Genomic DNA, 27,028 nt, shown 5'->3' with positions numbered 1-27,028 from the left:
AGCTCGGCCGGGCAGGGCCGTGAGGAGACGGGGGCCCAAGCCGGGGGACGAGGCCCGGCGGCGGCACCGAGCCCTGGGCTTCAGCGGCGCGGGCCGCCCCCTGCCCCGCCCGCCCGCCCGCCCGAGGGGCAGGTGACACGGCGGGCTCCCTGCCTCCAGCTGCTGCTGCTGCGAGGGGACGGAGCAGGGGCGTGTGCCGGTGCCACCTGGCCGGCCGCAGCCTGCCCTGCCCTGCCCTGCCCCCGCGCCCGCCGCGGGAAGCGCTCCCCAAGCGTGTCCCGCCCGGCTGCCCTCCGGCGCGGCCCGCCCGCGGCAGGACTACACTTCCCAGAGCCCCGCGGGGCGGTGCAGCCGGCCCGGCCCCGCCCCGCTCCGCCGCCTGGCATCACGGTCCCTGTAGTCCCCCCTGCGCGCCGCTCCCCGCCTCGCCCGCAGCCCTGCGGCGGAGCGGACTACGCTTCCCGGCAGGCCCCGCGGCGCCGCGCCTGCGCCGCCGGGGTGGAAGTGCGAGGCCGTTGCGCTGCGGGCAACGGCCGGGGCAGCGGGCGGCAGCGAGCGGCGGCGGCTTCCGCGTTCGCCGGGCGGGGGGCGAGGAGCGGCCGCGGCGGGAGGGCGGTCGGTGGATGGGCGGGCGGGCGGCCCCGCTGGCGGCGGCATCTGCCAGGCGCCGGTGGCTGGGCGGGCGCAGGGGATGAGCCTGTGAGGGCGGAGGAGCGGGTGGGGGTGAAGCCCGGCCGGAGAGCAGCGATGTCCCAGCCTCAGCAGCCGCCGCCGCCGCCGCCGCCGTCTCCTCAGCAGCAGCCGCAGCCGCCGCCTCCGGCCGCCGCGAAGAAGCGGGACCGGCGCATCTTCTCGGGCACCTGCCCCGACCCCAAATGCCAGGCGCGGCTCTTCTTCCCGGCCCACGGGCCGCAGAGCAGCGGCAGCATCGAGTGCACGGACTGCGGGCAGCGCCACGAGCAGCGGCAGCTGCTGGCCGTGGAGGAGGTGACGGACCCCGACCTGGTGCTGCACAACCTGCTGCGGAACGCGCTGCTGGGCGTCAGCGGCGCCGGCCCGCCCCGCAGGAACACCGAGCTCGTCAAAGTCATGGGCCTCTCCAACTACCACTGCAAGCTCCTGGCCCCCATCCTGGCCCGCTACGGGATGGATAAGCAAACCGGCAAAGCTAAGCTCCTCACGGAGATGAACCAGGGAGACATCTTCGACTGCTCCCTCTTGGGTGACCGCGCCTTCCTCATCGAGCCGGAGCACGTTGAAACCATTGGTTATGGAAAGGACCGCTCTGGCAGCCTCATCTACCTGCACGACACCCTGGAAGACATCAAGAAGGCCAACAACAGTCAGGAGTGCCTCATTCCTGTCCATGTGGATGGAGATGGCCACTGCCTCGTCCACGCAGTCTCCCGGGCGCTCGTTGGCAGGGAACTGTTCTGGCATGCTCTGCGAGAGAATCTGAAGAAGCATTTCGAGGAGAATCTGAGTCACTACAAGGCGCTTTTCCATGACTTTATTGATGCAGCAGAGTGGGAGGACATTATCAATGAGTGTGACCCTTTGTTTGTTCCTCCAGAAGGTGTGCCGATGGGCCTTAGGAACATTCACATCTTTGGCCTGGCCAACGTGCTTCACCGCCCTATCATCCTGTTAGACTCCTTGAGTGGAATGCGAAGCTCTGGAGATTATTCAGCAACATTCCTCCCTGGTCTGGTACCACTAGAAAAATGCATGGGGAAAGATGGCATGTTGAACAAGCCGATCTGCATTGCGTGGAGTAGCTCAGGACGTAACCATTATATTCCTCTAGTTGGAATAAAAGGTGCTGCTTTACCTAAACTGCCTAGGAAGCTGCTTCCTAAAGCCTGGGGAGTCCCTCAAGAACTCATCAAAAAGTACATCAAGTTGGAGGAGGACGGTGGTTGTGTTATTGGAGGAGACAGAAGTTTGCAAGATAAGTACTTGATGAGGCTTGTTGCTGCGATGGAGGAGGTTTTCATGAGTAAACATGGTATCCATCCCAGCCTCGTAGCTGATGTACATCAGTATTTCTACAGAAGGACTGGTGTGATAGGAGTCCAGCCTGAGGAAGTCACTGCAGCTGCCAAAAAAGCAGTGATGGACAATCGCCTTCACAGGTGCCTCATCTGCGGGGCCCTTTCGGAGCACCACGTTCCTCCAGAGTGGCTGGCTCCTGGGGGGAAGCTCTATAACCTGGCAAAAAGCACCCACGGCCAACTAAGGCCTGACAAGAATTACAGTTTTCCCCTGAACAGTTTGGTGTGTTCTTACAACCCTGCAAAGGATGTGCTGGTACCAGACTACAGCCTGAGTAGTTTGACTGCTTGTAATTGGTGTCATGGCAACTTGGTGCGTCGTGTCAGAGAAGATGGGTCTGTTTCATACTTGGATGGAGACAGAACTAATACTAGGTCTACAGGTGGCAAATGTGGCTGTGGATTCAAGCACTACTGGGAAGGTAAAGAATATGATAATCTCCCTGAAGCTTTTCCTATTACTCTAGAGTGGGGTGGAAGGGTGGTGAGAGAGACAGTCTACTGGTTCCAGTATGAAAGTGACACATCTCTGAACAGCAATGTGTATGACGTCGCCATGAAACTCGTTACCAAGCACTTCCCCGGTGAATTTGGTAGTGAGATTCTTGTTCAGAAGGTCGTCAACACAATATTGCATCAAACTGCCAAAAAGAACCCTGATGATTATACCCCTGTAAATATTGATGGTGCTCACGCCCAAAGAGCTGATGATGTACAGCAAGGACAAGAGTTAGACTCGCAACTTCCAACCAAAATTATTTTGACTGGACAGAAGACAAAAACTTTGCACAAGGAGGAGTTGAATATGAGCAAAGCTGAAAGAACTATTCAGCAGAACATTGCAGAACAGGCATCTGTAATGCAGAAACGGAAAAGTGAAAAATTGAAACAAGAGCATAAAGGACAACCTAGGACTGCTTCTCCTGGGGCTGTTCGTGAGGGCCCATCATCTGCACCTGCTACACCAACAAAAGCCCCGTATTCTCCAACATCTGCAAAAGAAAAGAAAATTCGAATAACCACTAATGATGGGAGGCAGTCAATGCTTACACTGAAGTCCACGACCACCTTCTTGGAACTACAGGAAAGCATAGCAAGAGAATTCAATATTCCTCCGTATTTGCAATGTATTCGCTATGGCTTTCCTCCTAAAGAGCTTCTGCCTCCCAAAGAAGGCATGGAAAACGAGCCTGTTCCTTTGCAGCATGGTGACAGGATTGCGATAGAAGTCCTGAAAGGTAGGGAGGAAGGCAGGCAGTCTGCTGCAGCACACTCGTCCCATGCCATCAAGCATGAAGATGTTGCTGTCACTAGTAAAATCTCATCGAAGGAGCTGCAAGAGCAGGTCGATAAGGAGATGTATTCTCTCTGTCTTCTAGCAACACTAATGGGTAAGGCTGACTTCAAGTTATACTTTAAAATTGTATTTTTAAATAGAAGATGACATTTTACAAACTGTAGTTTCATGCATCTACCTTTTTTTTTCCTATTCTGTAACCACGGAGAAGGTCCTTTATTCCTCTATGAGAAGAACATTTAACACACTCTCAGTGACTTGTTGAGTGTTGTGCCTTTATAAAATGGGTATATGAGATACTTGTTCTTTCTTTGCTATAAAGTTCTCTTTTAAAAATTGCTATTTAGAAGTTGTTGCATTTCCTCTTCTGTCTATTTCCTTTTCCTCTCATTAGGCATACATCTGCTGTACATGTGTGTGAGCTACGTGCTCTCTTTTTACCTACATCTCCCTCAGGTTTTCAGGAAATAAATTCAGAGCAGAGGTGAGAAGGGGACGCTGAATGTCTGCTCGTTGGAAGTTTCAGGACTAAGTTCTCGCCTTTGTAATAGGATAAAGTCCTGGCATTTCTCCCCACAGGGAGTTGTGTTGGTTTAAGCTGATCAGCACATTGTCTCTTTAGCTAATCTACTAATTTTAAGTGAAGATCTGGCCTTTTCAAAGAGCTGTGAAAAGTGTTATTTCAGAACGATAGCAGAGGAGAAACTGAAAGATCTAAACACAGATTTGAATTCCAAAGGTAGATGTAAAGTTACAAAACTATGCTTAAAAATTGTCAGTCATGTAAATCTGACTGTTAATAATTCAAGACGAAAGGATTTTTATCAGGTGTCTTTGGTTTTTATTTTAATATTTGGATTTGGGAAACTTAGACCTTCGTTTGTGTACTTTCTTCCTCAGGTTTCACGGTTCTTGCTGCTAAGTGGCACGAAGGAGAACGGTACTTGTCATACATTTAGCTCTGTAAACCAGTTGAATAGTGCTGTTTACAGTTCGTTTTTTCTCTTTGGTGGAAGCCTTCTCTTTTACTGGAGAGATTTGGTGTGGCAAAAGCACGTGATGTTTTAGAAACGAAACAATTACATAATCACAGAGTGGTAAAACAGAAGTTCATCAAGCAGAGCTTTGATTCTTTTCCAAGCCTGATTGTTTACTCCAGTGTCTCTTACAGGATAGCATGCTGAATCACTAGCCACCTCGTCACACTGACATTTACAGCGCAGATCCAAAGTGCAGGGAAATGCTAGGTTTAAAAGCTGTCTTCATTTGGACATGAAGCTTAAAAGTGCTTTCCTGTTTTCAGGAAATATTGATGAAAGTGTAGTTATTGGCTTACTTTTTAAGCTCATCAGAGTTTTTTTCTATCTCAGCTACTTCAGCATAAGGTGTGTAATTTTTTTTACTTATCCGCAAACTGGGAGCTGATCCTGTATTCAAGAAGCAATTTTTGTCTTTGACTTTCATTGCTGTTAGATTCTGCTTTCAAAGTACAGGTTAGAGTAGGATTTACCTCACCCTTTTCAAGCTGTGTCCATTTTGCATTAGTAATCAAAGTGGCAGCAAATGATAAAACAACCACTTATAACAACTTAAGCAGTTACTGAATAAGCTGCTATTTATATATAATAACTTTTCTTATCAGGGCTTCATTTTCCTTTAACGATACTTGTGGAAAAAAATCTAGACAGTTGACTATTTACAATTGTGATTTTTTTTTTAAATGGGGAAACAAACTCTTAAGAAACTTACTATGTCCCTGTGTTTTTGTAAGGGCATTGAAACAGCAGTTCCTGAAGGTGGGATGTTCAGCTTTTTTGGGATGAGAAGCCTTGGTGTTTCTCAATGACGTGTCTCCACTGCTAAAAACCAGTGCTGCAAAGTTCTGAGAGTCAGCTCATCCTGCAAGCTCTTGCTTTGTTCTGCTAAAAACATTAATCAAATACTGTTGGATTAGAATGTGTAGAGGGGAGACACTGTTGGTTGCTGGGCCAAGCACAATTTGTTTTTCCCCAGTGCCCATAGCAAAAGTGTCTTCAAACATCTATAACTGTTCATTCTGGATGCTTAAAAGCCTTTGTTTCATAGAGTTGTCTGTAGGCTGACTTTGAGGCTTATTTCATATTTCAGTTACTCGAATTCTCATTTTCTTCTGGTCTCTGTTAGTTAACTGATTAAAATTTTAAACCACAGTCTTTAATTTTTCTGTATATAATTTAAAAATAAACCCTGGGAAATTAGATGCTGTAATCTTTGGACCACTTAACATATTATGCATATTTTTTGTAAAGCTTTCTTCTCTTTTTTTTTTGTCTAGCTTAGAATACAGAATCCTATAGAGAATTACTAAAGGAACTTTAATTTAACACATTAAAACATTTTATTTTTAAACAGATTTGATGACACTCATACTCTAGACACGTGCAAGTCAAGTGTGAATCTGGTTTGATGGGCTTGTTTTACATTGATGATTTTGTCAGCACACAAGAAATGAAAATAGCCAGGTTTAAATTAAATGTGCTACTTGATACTGGGGTTTGCTTGGAATTGGAACAGCTTGTTTTTAAGACACCTTTAGTTCCCTGTTAACGTTACATTTCTCAACTGGGATTCTGATTTGTTTTGCACTTCTCTGTGTCCTCTCTGCTGCATGAGGTGATGGTCTTGGGCTTCCAGTGGCTTAGGTTAGTCTGCAGCTGCTTTTTTTTCTTCACTGTGTGAGGCATGCTTGTGGATAGGATAGTCTTCATTTATTGTCATACCTTAATGTTGTGGAGCTGAGGTCTGGTCTGAGTGAGTCTGTCCTGGAGTGGGAACACTGCAGGGAGCATAATCTCTTTGATAAATGTAGTGTCTTGAGGGAGTTTTGAATCTAATTAAATGATCACCCAAATTAACTTAGAGCTATAAACATCTTACTGCCATGGCAAACAAACCCAACACAAACAGCAAAACCCAACTAGCAACAAAAATGTGCAAACCTCAAATGTAGTTTAGTTGAATCACACACCCTAGTTCCTCTGATCTGGGAAAGTCCAGTTGTAATTGTGGGGTTTTTTGGTGTTCCAATCTGAGATCTCTATCAAAACAGCATCGTTAGTTTGTGTTTCTTTCAGTGGCTGATGCTTTTGTTTTGTGAGCTCTGCTCTCCGTACTTTTCTGCATGTAGTCCTTGTTAGTGTTGCATAAAAGGCTGTGTCAACAGTGATGATGCTCTTGTGCAAGGCTTGAAAAATCATGTCCAGAGCACACAGGGAATCTTTCCTTGGAGGGTGCCACTGATGGGCTTCTTCTAAAAGCCTGGTACTTGCCTTGTGGAAGGGAAGGGAACCCTTCAAGCAGGAATGGCTTGCTAGAAGCACCAGTATAGGAGACCTTAGTAATAAATCGGTCACCATGTGGATGCTGTTGTTTGCTGTGCAAATGACTGCAGTGAACCAGAGTATATATGGTTCTAGGGAATGGATTTTAAATTAATTGGATCATGTAGAACTCCTGTCTTTAAAGTATCTAAAGACAAAACCCTATGAAGATGCACTGTACCTTTTTATAGGGATGTAGGTCTTGGTGATGCCTGACATGGAGAGAGAAGCAACAGAATCCTTCTTGTGGAGAGACAGAGGAGCAGGCAAGAGAAGTCAGAGAGTGGCTTTTAGGGTTTCAGAGTGTGATGTAGCACATAGGGCCACTGTCATAAGGGTGAAACATTTTCTCATCTGAGGTGAGTGGGACAGGAGAGTAGCCATTGTCACCTTGTGGCATATGCAGTAAAGAAATGTAGAGAAGGATTTAGATGTGCCCTATGTTCAATATGTGCAAGCTATTAAAAATAACTTTTTAGTTTTAATTTGCTCTAACAGCAAGCAAAGAAATATTGCTGGGCAATAATTTATAGCCTCACACATTCCAACTATCTCTACTCCAAGTAGTAAGTGCATCCAGTTAATGTTATTGATGATTTACATGCTCCAACTTTAGTAGAAAATTGAGACATGATTATTCAGGTTTTTATGCCTACAGAAGGGTGCAATTTCTAGTTAAACTATCTCGGTGTGTTGCCTGAATGTTTGATGTACGGTGGGAAAAGCAATTTTTTCTGAAAATGTATAGGCACAGTAGCTGTTTCTGCATCAGGAGAATGGACTTTATCTGTACTTTCTGTTTGCTCTACTTGGACAGCTACATCATCACTTCTCTAAGGGGTTAGCAAAATGAGGAAAAGAATATAGGTAAAAATGCAGATCTGAACTGTTTCAGTGGGTGCTGTTAGGTCACTGATATTCTATCATTGTAACCCATTTTTTCTGTTCTTTATATTCCTTTCCTTACATAGCCTAGGTTGTGTTTTTCTTCCTCTCTGTGGCATTTAAACTTGTCACATTTCAATGCTGTTTTTGGCATCTTTGAAAAATGCCTGTTACATAGTACTGCTGAGGCCTTACTGTTGGTATTTTGTTTCTAACCCTCAAGAAAAGGTATAGACTCAGCTTCTACACAGCTGCCTGTGTGGATGTTTGGATTTCAGCTGCAGCGTAAAGTCTGCTGTATGGCAGCTGTCAAATTGAGATCTGATTTTTGAGAAGGTGTAGGGGTATAGAATTGAGGCTTTAATGTGCAAAGGTATGTGCTTGAATTTTGGAAGTGTGTTAGTAATTTCCTAGTTTTATATTGAAAGCATGGGTAGGAGGGAAATGGAGACTTGTGTAGGGCCAGGCAAAGAACCAGGAGCTGCACTCTGGATCAAATAAATTTGTGCCTTTGTACTAGAACATGTAAGACAGTGGTATGTTTTCCTGAAAGTTTCTCAATAGCCTGGGCTCCTGTTCTGTAAATTTGCAATAAAAATTTAAATTCTTAGTTGCATAGCAGAGCTTGAGGATTCAGCTTTTAATTCAAGGAGTTTTCAGCCATTGTCTATAATGTTAAAATTTGACTGTTTAATTCTAATGACTGTGTTTGACTTTTACAGGAGAAGATGTCTGGTCTTATGCAAAGGGCCTTCCTCAATTGTTTCAGCAGGGTGGAGTGTTCTACAGCATAATGAAGAAAACCACAGGTATTTTTTTTTTGTTTATCCCTTCCTTCTTTGCTTTTCAAATCTTTAAAATTTTAAATTGATATTTAGACACTTGTTAGCATAAATATATTATATTTATTATAAATATAAATATATAATATAAATATAATATATATAAATATAATATATAATATAAATATAAATATATAATATTATATTTATTATAAATATAAATATATCTAAGACTAGTTAATTCAACTTAAATCTCTTCGTTCCCAAAATTTTCTCTACAACCATACATCTCCATTTAAACTTCCTGAATTGTACAAACATAATATTTTATACAAGGGTACTGCATATTTGAAATTTAAATGGTTGATTAAATTTGTCTTTCATAATCCTGAGATTGTTGTTCAAAAGCAAAGCTGTCCATCCCCTTCTTGCATTGATAAACATCACACCTTGGACTATGTGCAGCATAACCAAGCAAGTAATTAGAGTGTATTTGATTTTTAGACAAGTACTGCCTACAAATAATAATGTCAGATTCTTTAGAGAAGAAAGTACTATTCAGTTTTTTTCTCTCATTTAAAATATATTTTCTTATGTAAGACTTTGCATTCATAATGTAACTCTTGTAGTTTCATCTACAGTAATGATTCCTTTCCTGCTTTCTTGCTGTTTCATTTCTTCTTAGATCATTTTATCAATCTTAACTTGATCTTGATTATTTCTGGAAGTGGGTATTTTACCACATACTTTCTGTTCTGTTTGCAGTTATTAAAATACATGGTATACTCAATGTGTACTGCCTCTGAATTTTTAGCCTGTGTAATAGAATTAGCATGGAAGTGTCTTATAGCTGATAGTCTTCTTTTAGTTTTGGTTCTTTGCTGTGCTTGTAGGGTAAAGACTGGTGTGTTGTCTGTAGCAAGTAAATTAGCTTAAACCGTGCCTGATGGAAAGGACATTTTGGACTGATCAGTGACTAGCCAGAGTTGAGAACCTAAAATGAATCCAAGGGATTTTAACCCAGTTGGTCATTAACTCACAGAAAATGCCTGAGTGAAAAGTCATTTTTGCCAACTGACAATGTAAGACTGGGGGAGATAATATTCTCTATTTGGTTATCATTGCAGTTCTTTGCAGGTATTTTACACTACCTTGATAGGTAGAGTTACTATTTCAGCGTAAACATACTTGTATGATTCTAACATTTTATGAACGTTTTGTGAAATTTCCACATTCAACAATTACAGTGTGCAGCAATCAATTTTTTTTCCACTTAAAGAAGCTCCCTACCTATTTATAATATTTTAGTTAATGTAATAACGCAACTGTTACAGTAAACATTTGGAACAAAAGTTTCTATCAAGTGTAGGTACTGTTAATCAATGGAAATTTCATTTGGTAGATCTTATTTAATATCATATTTTTATATTTCAGGATGTTTCAGAAACAGTTTTGGTCTATCGTAGAAACTGTTACAGCTCTCTCTTGAAAATGAAACTTGAGCTGATAAGTTATGTTGTTGAAGTATGTTCTTCGGGTGAAGTCAGAGGCATATGTGTTTGGGGTTAAATTTTGTCTGTGCTTTTTCTGTTTGGTTATTGGTTCCCATGGATATGTAAAGAAAGGAGCTACGTGTCTGAAGTTCTCGAAATAAAATCTGATCTGTAGATTCTCTGCTACTATAAAAGTGTGAGTCAGCAGCTGGGGAGGATGAGTGAGATTGGTCAGTTGGTTCCTCAGTATAAAACCTGTTTAAATAATGTTTCACATTATTTGAGTGACCTTTTCTAATTGATGCCCAGAATACTTGTTTTGACTGCATTGTATTTGATAACACAGAAACTGGACTTGCTTCTTCTGTTTCTTTCCTTCTGCATATTTTCTGATGTCTTTCTTCAAGAATTACAAGTCAATATGAGGAAAAATCCCATTCATTTACCGATTCTTGGCACTTTTTAAAAAGTGTCATTTTTTTAATTGTAGCTCTCCTTGCATAGCTGATAGAACTGAAGAGAATTGTTGCAGCCAAATTTTCATCTGCAAATAGCTTTTAACTCACAGAAAGCCATAGTCACTCAAGTGCTACTTGCCTGTTTTTACCACAACCTGTAGGGGGCAGAGTTGAAAGAGTTATTTTGTGGTTTATGATGATAAACTGCAAATCTGAATGTTGCCCATTTTTTTTATACAGAGCAGCTTCAAAACTTACATTTGTCTAGGGAACTGTCATGATGGGTTTGGGTTGACAGTTGGACTTGATGACCTTAGAGGTCTTTTCCAACCTTTCCAACCTTAATGATTCTATGATTCTGTGATAGGGGTTGGAAGAGACCTCTGAATATCATCAACCCCCTTGTTGCAGCAGCGCAGATCACACAGGAATGTGTCCAGACAGGTCTTGAAAGTCTCCAGAATAGACTCCACAACCTCTCTGGGCAGCCAGTTCCAGTGCTGCCACCCTCACAGTAAAGAAGTTTTTCCTCATGTTGAGGTGGAACTTCCTGTGTTGCAGTTTGGTGCTGTTTCCCCTCCTCCTGTCATAGGGCACCACTGAAAAGAGACTGGCCCATTCTTGACATCCACCCTTCAGATATTTATAGACATCAATAAGACATTAATAAGATCCCCTTCTCAGTCTTCTTTTCTCAAGACTAAGCAGCCCCAGGTCTCTCAGCCTTTCCTCATATGATAGATGTTTGAGTCCCTTAATCATCTTTGTAGCTCTCCATTGGACTCTTTCTAGCATATCCCTGTCCCTCTTGAACTGGGGGCCCCAGAACTGGACACAATACTCCAGATGTGGTCTTACGAGGGCAGAGGGGGAGGAGAACTTCCCTTGACCTGCTGGCCACACTGTTCTCAGTGCACCCCGGGATACCATTGGCCTTCTTGGCCACGAGGGCACATTGCTGTCCCATAGATAACTTGTTGTCCACCAGGTCCTTCTCCATGGGACTGCTTTCTAGCAGGTCAACTTTAGAAGATGGGTCAAATTGTAACTGGGACAATTAAACAACAGATTAAAAATATTATGCCTTATGTTTGTTTTGTAAAGTTTAATAGTTATAATCTCCAGGACAACTAAACATAGCAAGCTTGAAACACTTTTGTTTATCTAGCAACACTTCCTCTCTGAGGACAAGAAGACAAATGGCAAATTTGAAATTCCTTAGGCTTAGCAGCAATTGTACACCCTGAAATCCTACTATAATTCTAGCTAGTATGGAAGTGGTCTCAAGTAGTGCTTCTCCAGATAGACAGTGATTTGAAATGTGCTCAGTTTTCTGTGTTGGTTTGGTTGGTTTTGGGGTGTGGGGTGGTGGTGGTACTGATGGGGTTTGGCTTGTATTGTGTTACTGCAAGCATGTACTATTTCTTTAACTTCTGTTGTATTAGAACTGCAAGTTCTAGCAAGATGGTTCTTTTACCTAGTAATACTACAGTCTTGTCTCTTCAGTAGAATCACCACAGGAGGCAGCAGCATTTTAGGGGTATACTGTGGTTGCTGTCATATGGCATACAAGCCTAAATTGTTTTTCTCCCCCAGTAGTAAGTTCCAGTGTGTACTTCTACATACTTGATGCAATAAGTTCAAATGCAGTAACCACTATGTATTCAGAGCATGCCTGAAAATATGTTAATACTCTGAATAACTTTTTCTTTCTCTTTAGGTTTGGCTGATGGCAAGCACTGTACTTTTCCACATCTGCCTGGTAAAAACTTCGTGTACAATGCAGCAGAAGACAGACTGGAGCTTTGTGTGGATGCTGCTGGGCATTTTCCTATTGGTCCTGATGTTGAAGAGTTGGTTAAAGAGGCCTTAAGTCAAGTACGAGCAGAAGCTACTTCAAGAAGCAGGGAAGGAAGTCCTTCTCATGGAATGCTGAAGCTGGGTAGTGGTGGAGTAGTGAAAAAGAAATCTGAACAACCACATAACATAACTGCATTTCAAGGAAAGGGCCATTCCCTAGGAACTGCATCTAGTAGTCAACCACATGATCAAAGAGCCAGGGAAACACCACTTTTAAGAAAGCATAGCACAGAAACTGACTTCAGTCCTTCTGCTAAAATTGAGCCTTCTGCATTCACAGCTGCTTCTGGTAACAGCGAGCTTATCCGAATTGCTCCTGGAGTTGTGACAATGAGAGACAGCAGGCAGCTTGACCCTGCTTTGATTGAGGCACAGAGAAAAAAGTTGCAGGAAATGGTCTCTTCTATTCAGGCTTCGATGGATAGACATTTTCGGGATCAGAATACAGAGCAGTCAGCATCAGTTGATCCATCTCGAAAAGCAGAGGCAGTGAGTTCAACTGCTAAAACTGGGAGCTTGCAGGCTGGCTTACCCGAATCGTTTGCTGTGCCAGGTGGTACCGAACACTTGAATTCTGAATCAGCTGATGGTAACGTGGTGAATTCTGCGGGAACAACATTCCCTGCGAGGTCTAAAGCGCAGAAGGGAAATTCTGTTGAGGAGCTTGAGGAGATGGATAGTCAAGATGCAGGAATCACTAATGCAACTGAGCCAATGGATCACTCTTGATAGGTTAAATCTAATAAGGGTAGAAGAAGTTACTGTTAAAATGTAATGTTTATTGGCTGGGCCACACAAAGTGATTAGTTATTAAATCTTGTATGTATGTCAAAGATTATATCACCTTATTCAGTGCATGATAAGCAAGTGTGTGATTGGCAATAGCTTTCAATATTACCATACTGCTGCCCAGGCTGGCTCTGTTACCTGTAAATTAGTTATTAGGAAATGCACTGAGATTAATATCTGCTGTAAATGTGGGTTTGTAATTTTTAACTCCTTAAAAGTCTTAAAAATCTAAGGCCATGCAAGGTTCCTACCATGCTAGTTTAAAGGTTACTGGAAAGGCTAGAACAGGCCAAACTAGAAACTTGACAAAGTTAATCCTGTCCCAGGTGCTTAATTCATCCCCAAAATTCACTATAAATGCAAATTATACTCAAATTTTAAAAAGTAACTGAAACTAAAATTCTGCTCAATTTGATAAGGCAGCATATACAGTACTTTAGTTACACTGTCCTGGCACTTCCTCTGACTTAAAAACTTTTTCATTCATACAGCTATATATGCTTGTCAGAAATCTTGGAATAAGTGTAACTTCAGTAAACTCTAATTTCTGCATATTGTCAGTTCAAGCAAGTTAGAAAAAAGGCTACTTAGTGTATGATGAAGATAAAGTGAATTTGGTGTGGTTATGCATGGCTGTCTGAGCCAACACAACCATTTTGGTGCTCTGTTAGTAAGTGATAGCATATTTTTATTTCTTCCCAAATGCCAAGCTGCTCTGATGTTGTGCAACTTCTAATACAACTACAGGAGAAAAGAAGGTGGTGATTGCAAGAAAGAACAAATGTTCAATGGCAAATCCATTTCTTTTAAGACTTTGATTACTAGCATTGGTCAATAATGGCAAAAATTAAGTAACAGCTGCCCTCTTCAGAGCAAATTAACAATTTATGGGAAGGAAGTGACTCTAACATACATTGTCCTAAAGTGATCAGAGGTAACTGAGCTCACTGTTTACTCCGTGGAAACAAGGAATACATGCTGTTTCAGTGTCTGTAAACACTGCCCACCTTTATTAGCCTCAGTTTGTGATGCAGATTTCCCTGCATCCATGAGAATATAGTTGTTATCTACTTCAGTAGCACGTTCATCAGCCCTGCAGTGCTAGTTTTTAAGAAGCAGCAATTGTTCTTGCTCCCTAAGGATGGAATATGTATCTGATACTGCACTTTGCTTCCTATACTCACAGTCATACTTAAGTGCACTACTGTTGCTTCCTCTAATGGTGAAATAACATTGAATGGATGAAAGATGTTAATACAGCTTCAAAGGAATTAAGAGCATTTAAATTTTGAAATCTGTGTACACATGTGGGTTTTTACCAGTTCACAAATGTTGTATTCTATATGTTCGTATGCAGAAGAGTCTCCTCACTTTTTACATTTCTGATCACTTAAACAGTTCTAAGCATTAGTATGGTAAAATGCCCCACAAGGGAGGATTTATTTTTGTATGTAAAAATTAACTGAAGCAAGTCACTTAAATAATAGTCCCTGTTTTGTCAAAGTAAATTAAAATGCTTCTGTTGGTTAACTTTTTATGTAGAGGGAGTAAGTATTTTATGATTTAGTACAGTACTTAGGGGTAAAAATAAGCACTGCCTTTTCCCAAATAAATGGAAAAAAAAAATAAATCTCAAATTGCTAACCTGTAAGTTAGTAATTTGGAGTCTTGGAATGCATGAAGTAATTTGGCTCACCAGAACTGACCTTGCTGATGTACTCATTAACTGGCAGGGTTTATTCAATGGGAAACAGGATGCACTTGCAGCAGCTGGAAGCCTGCCACGACTTGTGAAAACATTTAGTCTTCTATGAATCAATCAGTCTAGCTGTCTGAAAGCTACTTCTATATAGAAAATGTTGAGTAGAAGCTTGTGCTTTGTCACAGACTGAGGTTAAGAAAAGTATAGCAGTGGCATGTTCCTGGGAAGGAGTTTAAGTTGGGAGAGGCTGAGGGGGAGGAATCTCCGGGATCTTTTACATTTGAGACAAGGTAGCTATCAGTTGGACATTTTTAACCTTTCCTTTGGAAAAAGAAGTGTTCCTTAGCTGAAAAAAAAAACATGGGCAGTGTTTATGAGAGAATTTTAAGTTTGAAATAAACGGAAATATTTATTGCACACCATCCTTATTTCACAGGAAGATGCTTACTTCTTTCATGTCTTTCTGGTAAGACTACAGAAGTTTGTGTGCCTTTTACTGTGTAAAGAGGAAGGCCTAGTTTAATTATGACACACTTCCCATTTCAGCAGTAATTTGACATTTTCCTTCTTAGCCCAATAGAAATAGACACAGATTATAGCTCTGTTTGACTCACCCTTAGTCTTCTCTCTGATCCACTCAATGGATCAGAACTCTCCAGTTTCTATAACAAAATGGTCTCAAAAAAGAATGATAAAATGGTGTCAAAATCGCAGGATCTGCTGATGTGAATTTTGCTGCTGTAAAGCAGGGTTGTACATACTTCTTTGCAGTGTTCTTATTTCAGGTAGCTTTCTCATGCATTTAAATATCAGTGTTTTTTGAGAAAGATGGCTTTTGATACTCTGAAGCTGAACTTCATCTACATGCTGGTGAGATGTGTAACTGTGCAGGAGTGAATAAAGAACACTGAAGTGTAAGTTTGAACAGATGTTTCATTTGATTGCTAGCAGTGGGTGCAAATGTTGAGGCAAATCTGTGTGCCTGTCTTGGGAGCACCCACATGCTTGTTAGATTTCCCCATTAGAGTCAGGAAAGTGGTGGTGGGGTACAAGGGCAGGGAAGATGACTCGCTGTGGATGTGAAGCTGTGTCAATAGGACTTCTCAAACGGCATGAAGAGTGTCCCTTTCTAGAGAAAAAACCTAACAACCTACTGAATTGCCTCTGGACAGAGGCTGTGATTCTAAATTAGGAGTACCTGCCTTGATTGCCTTCTTGTCTAGGAGACAGCCAGCTTCTATGCAGTGTCTCGTGGCAAAGACAACTTAAATTGTTTGAAAATCTTGGACTTTACTATGGCTTTTTGTGTATAACTTAAATGAAAGACGATGACTGAAAATACAGGCCCAGTAAAAAAAACCCACCATAACAGAAAACCCAAACAATGGGAGAATGAACTAGATTGCTGATGAGCATATGGGGAACCTCATGAGAACAGATCAATGTTCCAGACAAATGCAAGATTTTTTTCCACTTCAAATGACTAGCTGTTTAGTAAGGTTGACTTTTTGCTACTGCTGTTTCTCTGTGAGTTGTTTGCATTTCAGTGAGGTAGAAGAAATGGCAGCTTTTCAAATGAAATCATGTGAATTTATTTCGGATGCTTCACTGTTATAGTCACACAACCGCAAAGTATGTTGCTGGTTTGGTGAATCTGGTATAGTTTACTAGTTTTCTGATAGATAAAATTTGCCAACTAGACATTGGCTTCAACAGAATGCTCTAGCTGCTTCACAGAGGCACAATGCCACAAGGCTGTATGCTAACAACCCTGTACAACAGGCATACTTTCAAGACCAAAATGCTTCATTTACAGTCTTTCAAAAAGTAGAATCTATTGTCACTGTCACAAGGGTAGCAGAGTTGCTTGCTACTTTTTCAATGTGCTGAAAATGCCAGGTAATAAAATGATAGTATGTTTACAATTGGGAAAGTGATGCTTCATCTGAAATGTATGAAAAATGAATTATTTAAGAAGATGCCACTGTTATCTCTGTTTGTTTGGCTCCCACTTTCAAATAGCAGAATCTCCATGCTTTTGTAAAATATAAATAGTATGAAGTTGTTAAAGAAAAAAAAAACAACCACCAACCAGTAAGTGGTTTCTTTGTTTTGCTTGTGGGTATCAGTTTAGCTTCTTAAAACTGAAGAAGTTGCTTAAGGTCTTTTGAATGCAGGATTCCCTCTGAGCCCTTATGCCTGCGGTTGAGCAATAAAAGGTTGGAAGAAGAGTGGTATTTTCAGAATTATTTTACGTTTAATGGGGATTATTGCCAAGAAATGAAAGAGTGCACTTTTAGGAGGGAATGCTATTTAAAATGTATAAATAAAAAATTAAAATAGTGTATATATATTTAGAGAACAAATCTTTTTAAACAGTAAGTGCTTTACATGTTGAATTAAAAATAGCATACAGACAATACCATCTTCACAGCACTGGCTGTTATCCAGCACAGTTTGGTTTGTTTTATTTGTGATTGCTGTACTAATTATATTTGATTTTTTTATCTGTAATGTAACAATAGTGTATTATAACAGTATATAGTGTACTATACTACACTTCACTGTACAGTATTTGGAATTTTCTTTGATTGCTATATTAAAACTATAAGTTAAAACATCTGCTTTGGCTTTAAAAGGTGCAACTTTTATCTAGCCTTTCATACGTTAGGCCATTTAATTAACGTTGATTTGACTACAAAATTAATGCTTTGTAGTTACACATTAACTTCTGCATTCTACACATAAATTGCATTACACTTGCATACATGAATACTAGTACAGAAGTTGAAAAACTGGTACAAATCTCAGAAAAATAAACTCCGATGTAATCCATTTTGCTTTAGTTATGTTTCTATTTAAAAGAAACTTATTTTGAAAGAAAAAACTCTTTATAGAAAAGCTTTTTTTGACCTCATACCTGTTCTGAATATTTCATTAAACACATGGGACCTCAGAATTTGAGACATTTTAAAAACAGTTTTTTATGTGTATGAGATTAAAAATCTGAGATCTGAAACTTATTTCAAAGCTGTCACCAAGAAGAAGGTACAGAAATACGCTGATCAAGTCATTCATGACTTTTAAGATCTCTTGCCATCTGTGATTTGAAACATTGGTCAAAATGTATCTCAAAGCAAAATGTTAACGCATGCATGTCATATGCAAGTATGAGTAGTATAATTTGGAAGAACTAGGCTATTGAAAGTTTGGCAGTACTCAAAGATGAACATATTGACAACTACTTAAATTATCTCTGTTTTTTCCGCCAGCTACACGTGGTACTTTTTTTCAAAGATTGGCTGCACTCTTAACTTCTGAGCCTAAACGGAAGTTACAAAACCCATCAACAAAACTCTGGTACTTCCTCCTGTATTTGTTGAAAGGCTTTTAAGTGTGCTAGCATTAAATCACTCTTTAAAATGACAGGTGTAAATATATGGAGTTAGTTGTGATTGCAGGCCATATCATGAAGAATTTAAAATTATTCTTGAAAAGACTTGTATTTCAAAGGCATAAATGCTTAACGCTAACCTAGAAGTTTACTTACCTTTATTAATGCAGTGTTTATAATCTGAGCCAAAACCAGTACTGAATGTATGAAGCAACCAAATTAAGAGTGCTTTCGAAGTGTCTACATGTGTCTTCCACTATTAATTGTACAGCCTTAATACCTATTTTAAAAATATTATTTTAGATGGGGGTGGTTTGGTTTGGAGGGGTTTTTTTTGTTGTTATGTTTTGTTTTTTCCTTGGGTATCTCCACAGCAAATCTATTCTAACACCCCTGCAAAGCCCCAGCTTCCTGTCAGAGGAAGACCCCTCACAACTTAATTTTCTCTGTAGGATCAGGGTGAGAGCGAGCCTTGGATGTTCATCAGCATGTGTAGTGAGTTGTGGAAGGGGCTTTTGGTATTATGAAGAGTCAATGAAAACATAAATTGACTGCAAAAGTTAATAGAATCATAGAATGGCTAAAGTTGGAAGATAGAAATAGTGATATGTTGCTTGATGTGAAGTTTATTTTATTGAGGTTTTGGTCTATGTTGGCCTCAAATGATTTGTGATGTTTTAAATATTTAGTTCTTGATGATAAGGACAAGTAGAAGTGTTTGGATCCATAGCAGACTTGATGGCCAAGCTGACATTACAGAAACCCGGTTGTCACAACTGACTTAAAATTTGGAATTAAATTACTTAAATTGATGGATGCTGGATGATTCTGAACAGTTATTAATATCGATACTAGGCCTCAGTGTAAGCATGACCTCTGTTGCAGTAACCTGCAGATACTTCAGGAAGCTTTGGAAAATACCAATATGCTCTATTCTGTATTGATGATGAAGAGACAGCTGCACAGACTTGTATTTGGACTTTATCCACCTCTGTTTTTTTAAATGACTACCTAATTTTGTTTTCTGCTGGAAATAATAATTCTAGTGGCTTTTCTTGCTAGCAGCAAATCTAATTTCACTTCTAAAATGATTCTGTAGATCTGGACTGGGTCTGTGTTGTTTGGAAACTTATATTCAATTAGTAAAAAATTAAAAGAAAGATGGCAGGTGGAAGGAAGTTACCAGAAATTAGAAGAAGGCTTAGAAGGTGCAATGGTTTCTATTAGCCAATAGTCTTTAGAGCCTGGCTGCATGAAATGCACAGTCATTTCTTGTAAACCTTTAAGCTGTGGTTCAAGTAACTTCTTTAAGAAAAGTTGATGTTTCAGGCTGTTTGTCAACACAGTATACACGATTGACTTTAAGCTTATTTCAGATTGTCATGTTGTATACGTGTAGAGAAATACTTGCCAGATGCTACCTCCTAATCCTAACCTTTCTCTTCTTTCACCCATACATTTGTGCAGATTCTGCAAATCCTAAAGAGGTCTCTTCTGATGCTACACAAGCTTTTCTGTTTGCTTTTCATCTGCTGTTTGGACTTACATACTGAATCATTTTTATCATGGACATTTTTGTAAACTTGTCCTCTGTTTGTACTGCTACTCTTAGAGACAGTAAGAGGCAAAAGAAAAATGACCAAATTTCACACAAATAAGACTGACAGAAATTAAAGCCTTGTTTGACTTCCTCTGAGATCTGTATGAATGTATTGGGCCAAAAGTAATGAAGAGAGATTCTTAAAGAGTGGAAGACCTCCAGGCATATTCAGGAGAAGGAAGAAGATACATAAGGATTTATCGATGAGTCTAAAAATCACCTGAAAATTCTGTAGGGCAGCCATGTCTTGTGTTGTTCTACCTGCAGGGTGATGAGCTTTAGAAGCTGCAGTAGCTCACTCTAAATCTGGGGATTTCCTTTGAATCCACTTTGTCACCTAGGAGCAAAAGCTGCCCAATACATGCTATTCCACCCAGTGGAAGAGAAGGGGTGAGATCTCGCCAGTTGTTGCCATGTGATGCTGTAGGTTTTGTGGAAGCAAGAAAAACACCAAAACACACAGAAAAGGCAAGGGCCTAACTTAAAATTGTGGGGAATAAAATTACTCATATTTCTAACTATTGGTGTGTTCAATTTTGCTCAAGTATTGCTCAGTATGTACCCAAGGCCTACATCTAAACACTGGACACACAAGAGTACTACTTTTTCCCCCCACTGTCTTTCCTGAAATAAGGTCCTTCCTGGCTTCCAAAGACAGATGCTAGAAACAGCCATTATTTTTATCGAGAGCAGGAAAGCTGCAAGAAAAATGGGTCAAGACAACCTGCTTGCTTTTGCTTTCAAAATTTGAAATTCAAGGCCTGGTACCATGGAAGAAACTAAATACCAATATTTATTTCTTTGCTCCTCTCTGTCTCCCAACCTTAACTTCTTCATTATCCTGCCATATTAACTAACATATTTTTTTGCTTTTTTGGTTTCTTTTTGAAGTCAGCCATGCTATCCCATGCCCTTCTTAGTGTGAAATCTTTGAACTATCTCAGGTCTCTTGTAAACCAGCAGCCCAAAAATCCCCAGTTACCTGTTGTCTACTCTGGAGGTCATCTTTCCTTATTTAGTGTTTTGGCTCTTTCCAGGCCTAACTTTCAGGTTCTACATTTGAAACTCTCATATGCTGACATCCTCGCACAAACTCAGAAAATACATTTGCAGCAGCTAAGGACCTTTCATGGACACCCATTGCTGTGGAGCTAGGGTGGATGTGTGCAGTCTTTCACATCTATGAGCACCCTGCTCTCTCTCCTCTCTTCCTGCTGGAATTCTGCAGGATGTGGGAGCAACACTGCCTTGGAAAAAGAGGTGAACTGCAGTTGTGCAAGCAGCAGAGGCCAGCATCTCTGGGATTGTCAGTTGCGGCACTGAAAAGCTTTTCTCTGTGACTCCTATTATTGTAATCAGTGTTAGGGGTGGGAAGGAGAGAGTCTTGTCATTAGTTTGAAAGGTAGAGGATCATAACACTATTATTTTTATAAAGTGTTTTTGATTTCAGGGGTAGAAAGTTAAGCCAGTGCTTTCCATTTATCACCAGGATTTAACTTATGCTGTTTGCGCTAATCTAACTCAAGATGCTGCTGGGGCACTTTACTGCTGCCTGACTCCTTTTTGCTCGCCTGAATATTTGGTTGGCTCAGTGTGGTTCAAACTGCTTTACAAAGCCTTTAGATTAGGACTAATTATTTACTCCTCAGGCTGGCAAAACCTAAGGATTATGCTGACTTGTCTTGCATCTGTAGTGATGACTTTCTAGGGCATAATTCCAAAACTGTGGGAAAATGTGTACTGCTAATACCTTATTAACAAGTGGCTTCTAAATGATCTCTTTGGTCCCTAAAGTTGTATGTATGTTTCTGAAGGGAATAAATCCTTTTTTTTTTTTTTTTTTTTTTTAAAACATATGCATAGCTGACTAGAACTAGTAAAATTATTCCTCCATGATTTCCAAAATAAACAAATGGAATTTGATAAATGAGTAAAGCTTGTTAACCAAAATTAATTTTATAATCAAATCATGCAAGAGTATAATGATTATTTGTTGGGAGAATTAATAGCAAGATCATAGATCTAGGTGTAAATTTGGGAATGTTTTTTTTCCCCTCTTTGATTGATTCATGGCTGTCCCACTTTTAGCCTGTAAAAAGTAATCTGCCTATGCAGTGCTTCACATAAAGGAATACCCATGCCATTAAAGCCACAGGTGAAGCGGTTGCCAGCCAGAAATTTGTCTTTTCAAAGGAGTGCTATCACTGGAGCTGCTGCTGTACTTGTAGAAGCAGGTAAGGTGAGGCGTAAGTCATGGTTTCTAAGTGACAGTGTCCATCAGTGCCCTGCACTGACACAGGTTCCTCACACTCTGTACAAGGGACAGTGTGAGCTCAGCATGATCTCAGTGTCTTCCCAAGGCAGTGACAGCTGAGGATTGCCAGAACCAGGGTACAGAGCAGCTCATGAGGTCTGAAATACAACCTCATCCCTGAGAACTACAAGCATTCTATAAAAGTAATTTGTTCTTTGTGTGTATGCCTGAGGAGACCCTAGTGTAGGTCCCTTGCAGGGCTATATCCCTGGGGCTGCTTTATTGATCTCCTGACCTTGGGAATTGCAACTATTTCTTTCAGTCTGAGTCTTGATCCAAAGGCCACCTCAGAATTATTTGAGGAGCTGTACAGACTCCTAGAGAAGCTGATACTGGCTGCTTTTGGAATATGCAGGCAGATGTTCCCTGTGCACAGTTATCACAGAGGTTAATGCACTATTATAAATTCTAAGCCTATCCAGATATACTTACTTACTCTGCTATTTTTGTGATTTAGCAGCCTTTAAGCCTTACATTTCCACCCTCCCTACACCAGTATGAATAATGTAGACCTGTAAATGTAGGAAAGCAAACTTCATGAAATGACAAAGTACACTTCTTCTGCATCCTGGTTAACAGAACACAGGACAATTGAGCTAGGCAGAAGTAGCACTTTTCCCCCCTTCTCTGAAAAGCTCAGATTGAGTCAAAGCACACAGAGCTTGCTAACTCTTTTGGGTGAAATGGTTGATCCTGCAAGACTTAGCATCTCAAGAAAATGTAAGGAGGATTTAGAGAGAATTCCAGCAAAAGCAAATAATTTTCAACAGCCACAAATAGAATATTGCCCTTCAGAAACTTTGGTACTAAGAAGTTGTTTGTTTATTTTAAAAAAAGGCCAAATATGAGACTGAAGACAAATAGCAGCTTGAAACTACTCTGAACTTCAGCTTCACTGAACTGACTGTGACATGACTTACTTAAAATGACAAGCTGCAATCTTCAGTACTGAGACACACAGCACGTGCAGATAATAATATGTTGTCCATATGGAGATCTATTTTAATTTAAAAGAGTATTTGGTGAGTATCCTCATGCTCTTCATCAGGAATTTCTCCAGACACAAGGAGGAAGCTCAGCCTCCACAGATCTGATGCAAGCAAGATCACCTTGGGCATTGAATGAGGGTTAGAGTGACGCTGAATCTAGACCATGTCGAGTAGCTGAATGGGTGCAAAGGGTTTTGATTGACACATTTGGTGTTCCTGCCAGTGCAGAACTCTTAAGATCTTAGTCATTAGAGGAAACAGTGAAGACGACTAAAAGGAGAGTGTCTGGTAAAAAATTGGTAAGCTCACTGAGCTTGGTCTTAGCAATTGCTTGGTTTTAGCAATCAGCAGGTGTTTCTTTTACTTTATAGACCTTAGTTTTATGAGACTGCCAGCAATTGCTTTTGAGTTGGGAAACTGTTTGCTGAGGAAATAAGCCACTGGTTTTGCACAATTAAAAAAATGAATACCTGAGTTTACCTTGTAGGAATTCTGAGGATGATTAAGGGACTGGAACACCTGCCTTACAAGGAAAGGCTGAGACCTGAAGCTTTTCAGTCTAGAGAGGAGAAGACTGCAGGAGGATCTAATTAATGTCTATAAATACATGAGGCCTGGGCATCAAGAAGGCAGGGACAAGCTCTTTTCACTTGTGCCCTGTGATAGGATGAGGGGAAATGGATTCAAACTTGAGCACAGGAAGTTCCACCTCAACATGAGGAAGAACTTCTTTACTGTGAGGGTTACAGAGCATTGGAATAGGCTCCCCAGAGAGGTTGTGGAGTCTCCTTCTCTGGAGATTTTCAAGACCTGTCTGGATGCCCTTCTGAGTGATCTGCCCTATTTGTGTTTGGTTTTTTTTGTCTGTTTGTTTTTGGTTCTGCTCTGGCAGGGGGGTTGGATTCGATGATCTTCGGAGGTCCCTTCCAACCCCTAGTATTCGGTGATTCTGTGATTCCTGGATTCAAAAGCTGAAGCTTCCATAGCAAGAAGTCAGCTCTGTGCCTTGTTCATTTTCTGGGCTGAGAGTCATCTTCGTAAAGACTCTGGTTTCTTCCATTGTAAGGTTTCCAAACAGCCTACAGAGAGATCATTTTGGACAGACTAATTATTCTTAAGTTCATGTTGGTGTTGCTAAAGCCCTGTACCTTCTGGGGTGTTGCTTTGTCCACATCAATGTCACACTGGCTGCCTGGATTTACAATGAGATTCTGATGAGCACAGCAGCAAAGAATTACAAACTTGTGCACATGACTTCAGATTTTTCCCCCATCATCTCAGCTCTGTGACAATATGAAATGCTATAATGACTGGCATTTTCATATTCATGAAAGACTTTGCCAGGGAATAGGTGGAACCCTCACAGAATTGGAACAGTAAGAAATGAGCCCAGTAATACATATACGGACTTAACTTATGGCCTAGCACTGTGATACCTTCATGCCACTGCAGCTGGGTGAAATTTTTTGAAGTGTCAGCGTGACACAGAAAGGGACCTATTTCCCAGCAGGAACAGAGTCACTGATCTGTCTCTGGTTAGGGTTATAATGAATAGAATTATTTTTTTTTCCCTCTACAGATCAGCAGAAAGCTTAGCAAGAAGGAATAAATAACAGAGCAAATTACAAGGTCTTTGCTGCCCTTTCCAGAATACTTTCTCAAATCATCTGGGTCAGTGTGAGTGTCCTGTCTTTGGAAGCGGGATGCCCACTGCGGTGAGCACTTGGAGAACACCACAACAACCAAGCAGGATACAAATGCCAATGCGTGGTTCTAGTGATGTTTGGTTTTGATTTGTCAGAATACCCAACTCAGCAGTTCTAAGGCAAGGGGCAAGTGGCAAAGTGCCACTGGAAGTCTGTCCACTGTGATCTTGGAGTGATGGTGCCATTTGCCTCATGCTGCCATCCTGAACCTGTAACAGTGTCTTTGCATGTGGTCACGCTCTCCAGGTCTGGTGTGGAATAGAGCTCTCCTTTTCTACAAGAGAGTCTTGGGAAGGACCAGTGAAGACAGGAAGCAGTTCTTGTATAATGGGACTCAGATATTGCGGGATGTTTAGTGTCCTGCCAGAAGTCTACGGAGGCTGAGCCTGATGGATTGTAAGCCATGAAAGCCCAGATGGCATGGAACAGTCAGTCCCTGAAAATGGTGGCCCTTGGGGGAGATGTTCCATATCCCATGACAGAGACAGACTGCCAGTCTGAGCCTTCTTTCTTAGGGGTGCTTTTAAATGAACAGTTGGAAAAAGTAACATTGGGGAGTCTCTGAAGAGAGAAGTAGCTAGAACTCTGGCTTGGTTTTGTGAAGCTGCTGGAAGCTGCGAAAAGATGGAGGGTGAGGTGCCTCTCCAGCTTTTGTTTTGTTTTGTTTTGTTTTTTTTTGTTTTTTGTCCCGTAGAAGCACAAGAATCACAGAACATTAGACCTTGCCACACAGGACAGTGATACACACAGGATCAAAAACGAAAAAAAAAAAGTAAAAAAAAAAGTGAAGTGTGTGCTTACTGTTGTCCTCCAAGCAGAAGGTTTACTGGATGTGATAACAAACTGCATTTTAAGTTGTGGGGTTTTTTTTTATTTTATTTTTTATTTTTTAAGAGGACCATCAGTGCTTATTAATTTAGTAGTTTGACTCAGCTAATGCGTTCAGGATCCATTTCCTACAAATTAAGAACACACGTATTGTCATGGGAATACACAAGAAGGTAGTTATTTACAACAACATTTTTAATTTCAGACTCCTTTCACTTTCGATTAAATATAAATGAAAGCTAAACGACAGCATTTCATACCAGATGAGACTGACGACACAAACCCTGTCTCAGGGTGGTGTTTATTCTATGTACGGTTTGATTACAGCGTCTGTACAGTCTTTTTTTCCCCAAGACTGGATGTCAGAGCTGGGGTGTGTTGCCGTCCCTCGCCCCTGGAAGCGGATCGCCGGGAATGCAGGTTGAGTGCGAACAGCTCTGGAGCCAGCAGCGGGCAGGGACCCCTTGTAGGCAAATAAAAACCCTGCGACATTATTATTATTGTTTTTCTGTGAGAGATGCAGCGGTACGCGCTCGCTCCCCTGACAGAAGTGGCGTTTCGGCGGTGTTTGGGGGTGTCTGGGGGTGCCTCTCCCCCGCCGCCCGCCACCCGCGCAGAGGGCGCTGTCCGCCAGGCTTTCCCGCCGGGCCGGGAGCGGCGGCCGGGGCCGGGACGAGCTCCACGCGCACACGGCTTCGCTTATACCGAGTTTAGGCTTGAGCGGAGCTCAGGAGCTGGGAAGGCCGGCCCCAGGCATGCCCCTCTCAGGGCTGCCGGAGAAGCCCCTGCCCTGTTTTCCTGCCGCCCCGCAGCTTCACGGCAGGTGCTGGCGCCCTTTCCCGCCCGAGCTGCGCGGCCGTACCGCGTCGGTAAGTGCAGCCACGAGGCGACGCGATGCGGGTGCCTTTTGCGTTTTAATGTAAGGGGGCAGCGGCCAGAGCAGGCGCCCCGGCGGCGGGATGGCTGGGCGGGATGAGACCCGCGCTCCTCAGGCCCGCCCGCCGGCAAGCTCGGGACGCGGGAGCCTGCGAGGGGAGAGGGCAGAGCTGCCTTCGCGCCCCGCCACAGGCCGCGCCCCGCGGGGCAGCGTGAGGGGCTGCGGGCACCGTCCCCGCCCCCTGCGCTACCCGCCCCGCCGGGAGCGGGGAGGAGGCGCTGGGCGCGGGAGCGCTGCCGTGTGCGGGAGCCCTGCCGTGTGCGGGAGCGCTGCCGTGTGCGGGAGCGCTGCCGTGTGCGGGATGCCAGCGCCCTGGCGCCGGAGCAGGTCTCGATTCCTCCGGCTGCTCCGGGGAGCGGCCCCGCCGCCGCGGCGCGCGCTGCCGCGCGGGCTGTGGGCCGCGGGACGGGGGCGGCCGCCAGCGCCCTTCGATAGCTCAGCTGGTAGAGCGGAGGACTGTAGAGGCACGGCCCGCGGGAATCCTTAGGTCGCTGGTTCGATTCCGGCTCGAAGGAGCGGCACGATTTTGCGCCGCCGTTTTTTTCTCCCCCGCCCCGCCAGGAGCCCCGCACCGTTGCCGC

The 27,028-nt window shown here is 42.3% G+C and overlaps 1 protein-coding gene and 1 non-coding gene across 2 annotated transcripts; both read left to right on the top strand.

Annotated features, from left to right (window-relative positions):
• Nucleotides 1-523: 523 nt before the first annotated feature.
• VCPIP1 (valosin containing protein interacting protein 1) lies at nucleotides 524-17,301 on the top strand. Its single transcript, XM_051611092.1, has 3 exons — nucleotides 524-3,445; nucleotides 8,318-8,404; nucleotides 12,049-17,301. The coding sequence occupies exons 1-3, from the start codon at nucleotides 748-750 to the stop codon at nucleotides 12,915-12,917; spliced, it is 3,654 nt and encodes a 1,217-aa protein (XP_051467052.1). The 5' UTR covers nucleotides 524-747; the 3' UTR covers nucleotides 12,918-17,301.
• Nucleotides 17,302-26,872: 9,571 nt separating this feature from the next.
• TRNAY-GUA (transfer RNA tyrosine (anticodon GUA)) lies at nucleotides 26,873-26,962 on the top strand. Its single transcript is given in 2 exon segments — nucleotides 26,873-26,909; nucleotides 26,927-26,962. It is a non-coding gene; the product is annotated as a tRNA-Tyr (tRNA).
• The last annotated feature ends 66 nt before the right edge of the window (nucleotides 26,963-27,028 follow it).

Source organism: Apus apus, chromosome 2 (genome assembly GCF_020740795.1).
Source record: "Apus apus isolate bApuApu2 chromosome 2, bApuApu2.pri.cur, whole genome shotgun sequence".
Classification (NCBI taxonomy): domain Eukaryota; kingdom Metazoa; phylum Chordata; class Aves; order Apodiformes; family Apodidae; genus Apus; species Apus apus.
Note: the sequence above shows the minus strand (reverse complement) of the source record. Positions and strands in the feature narration are given on the sequence as shown.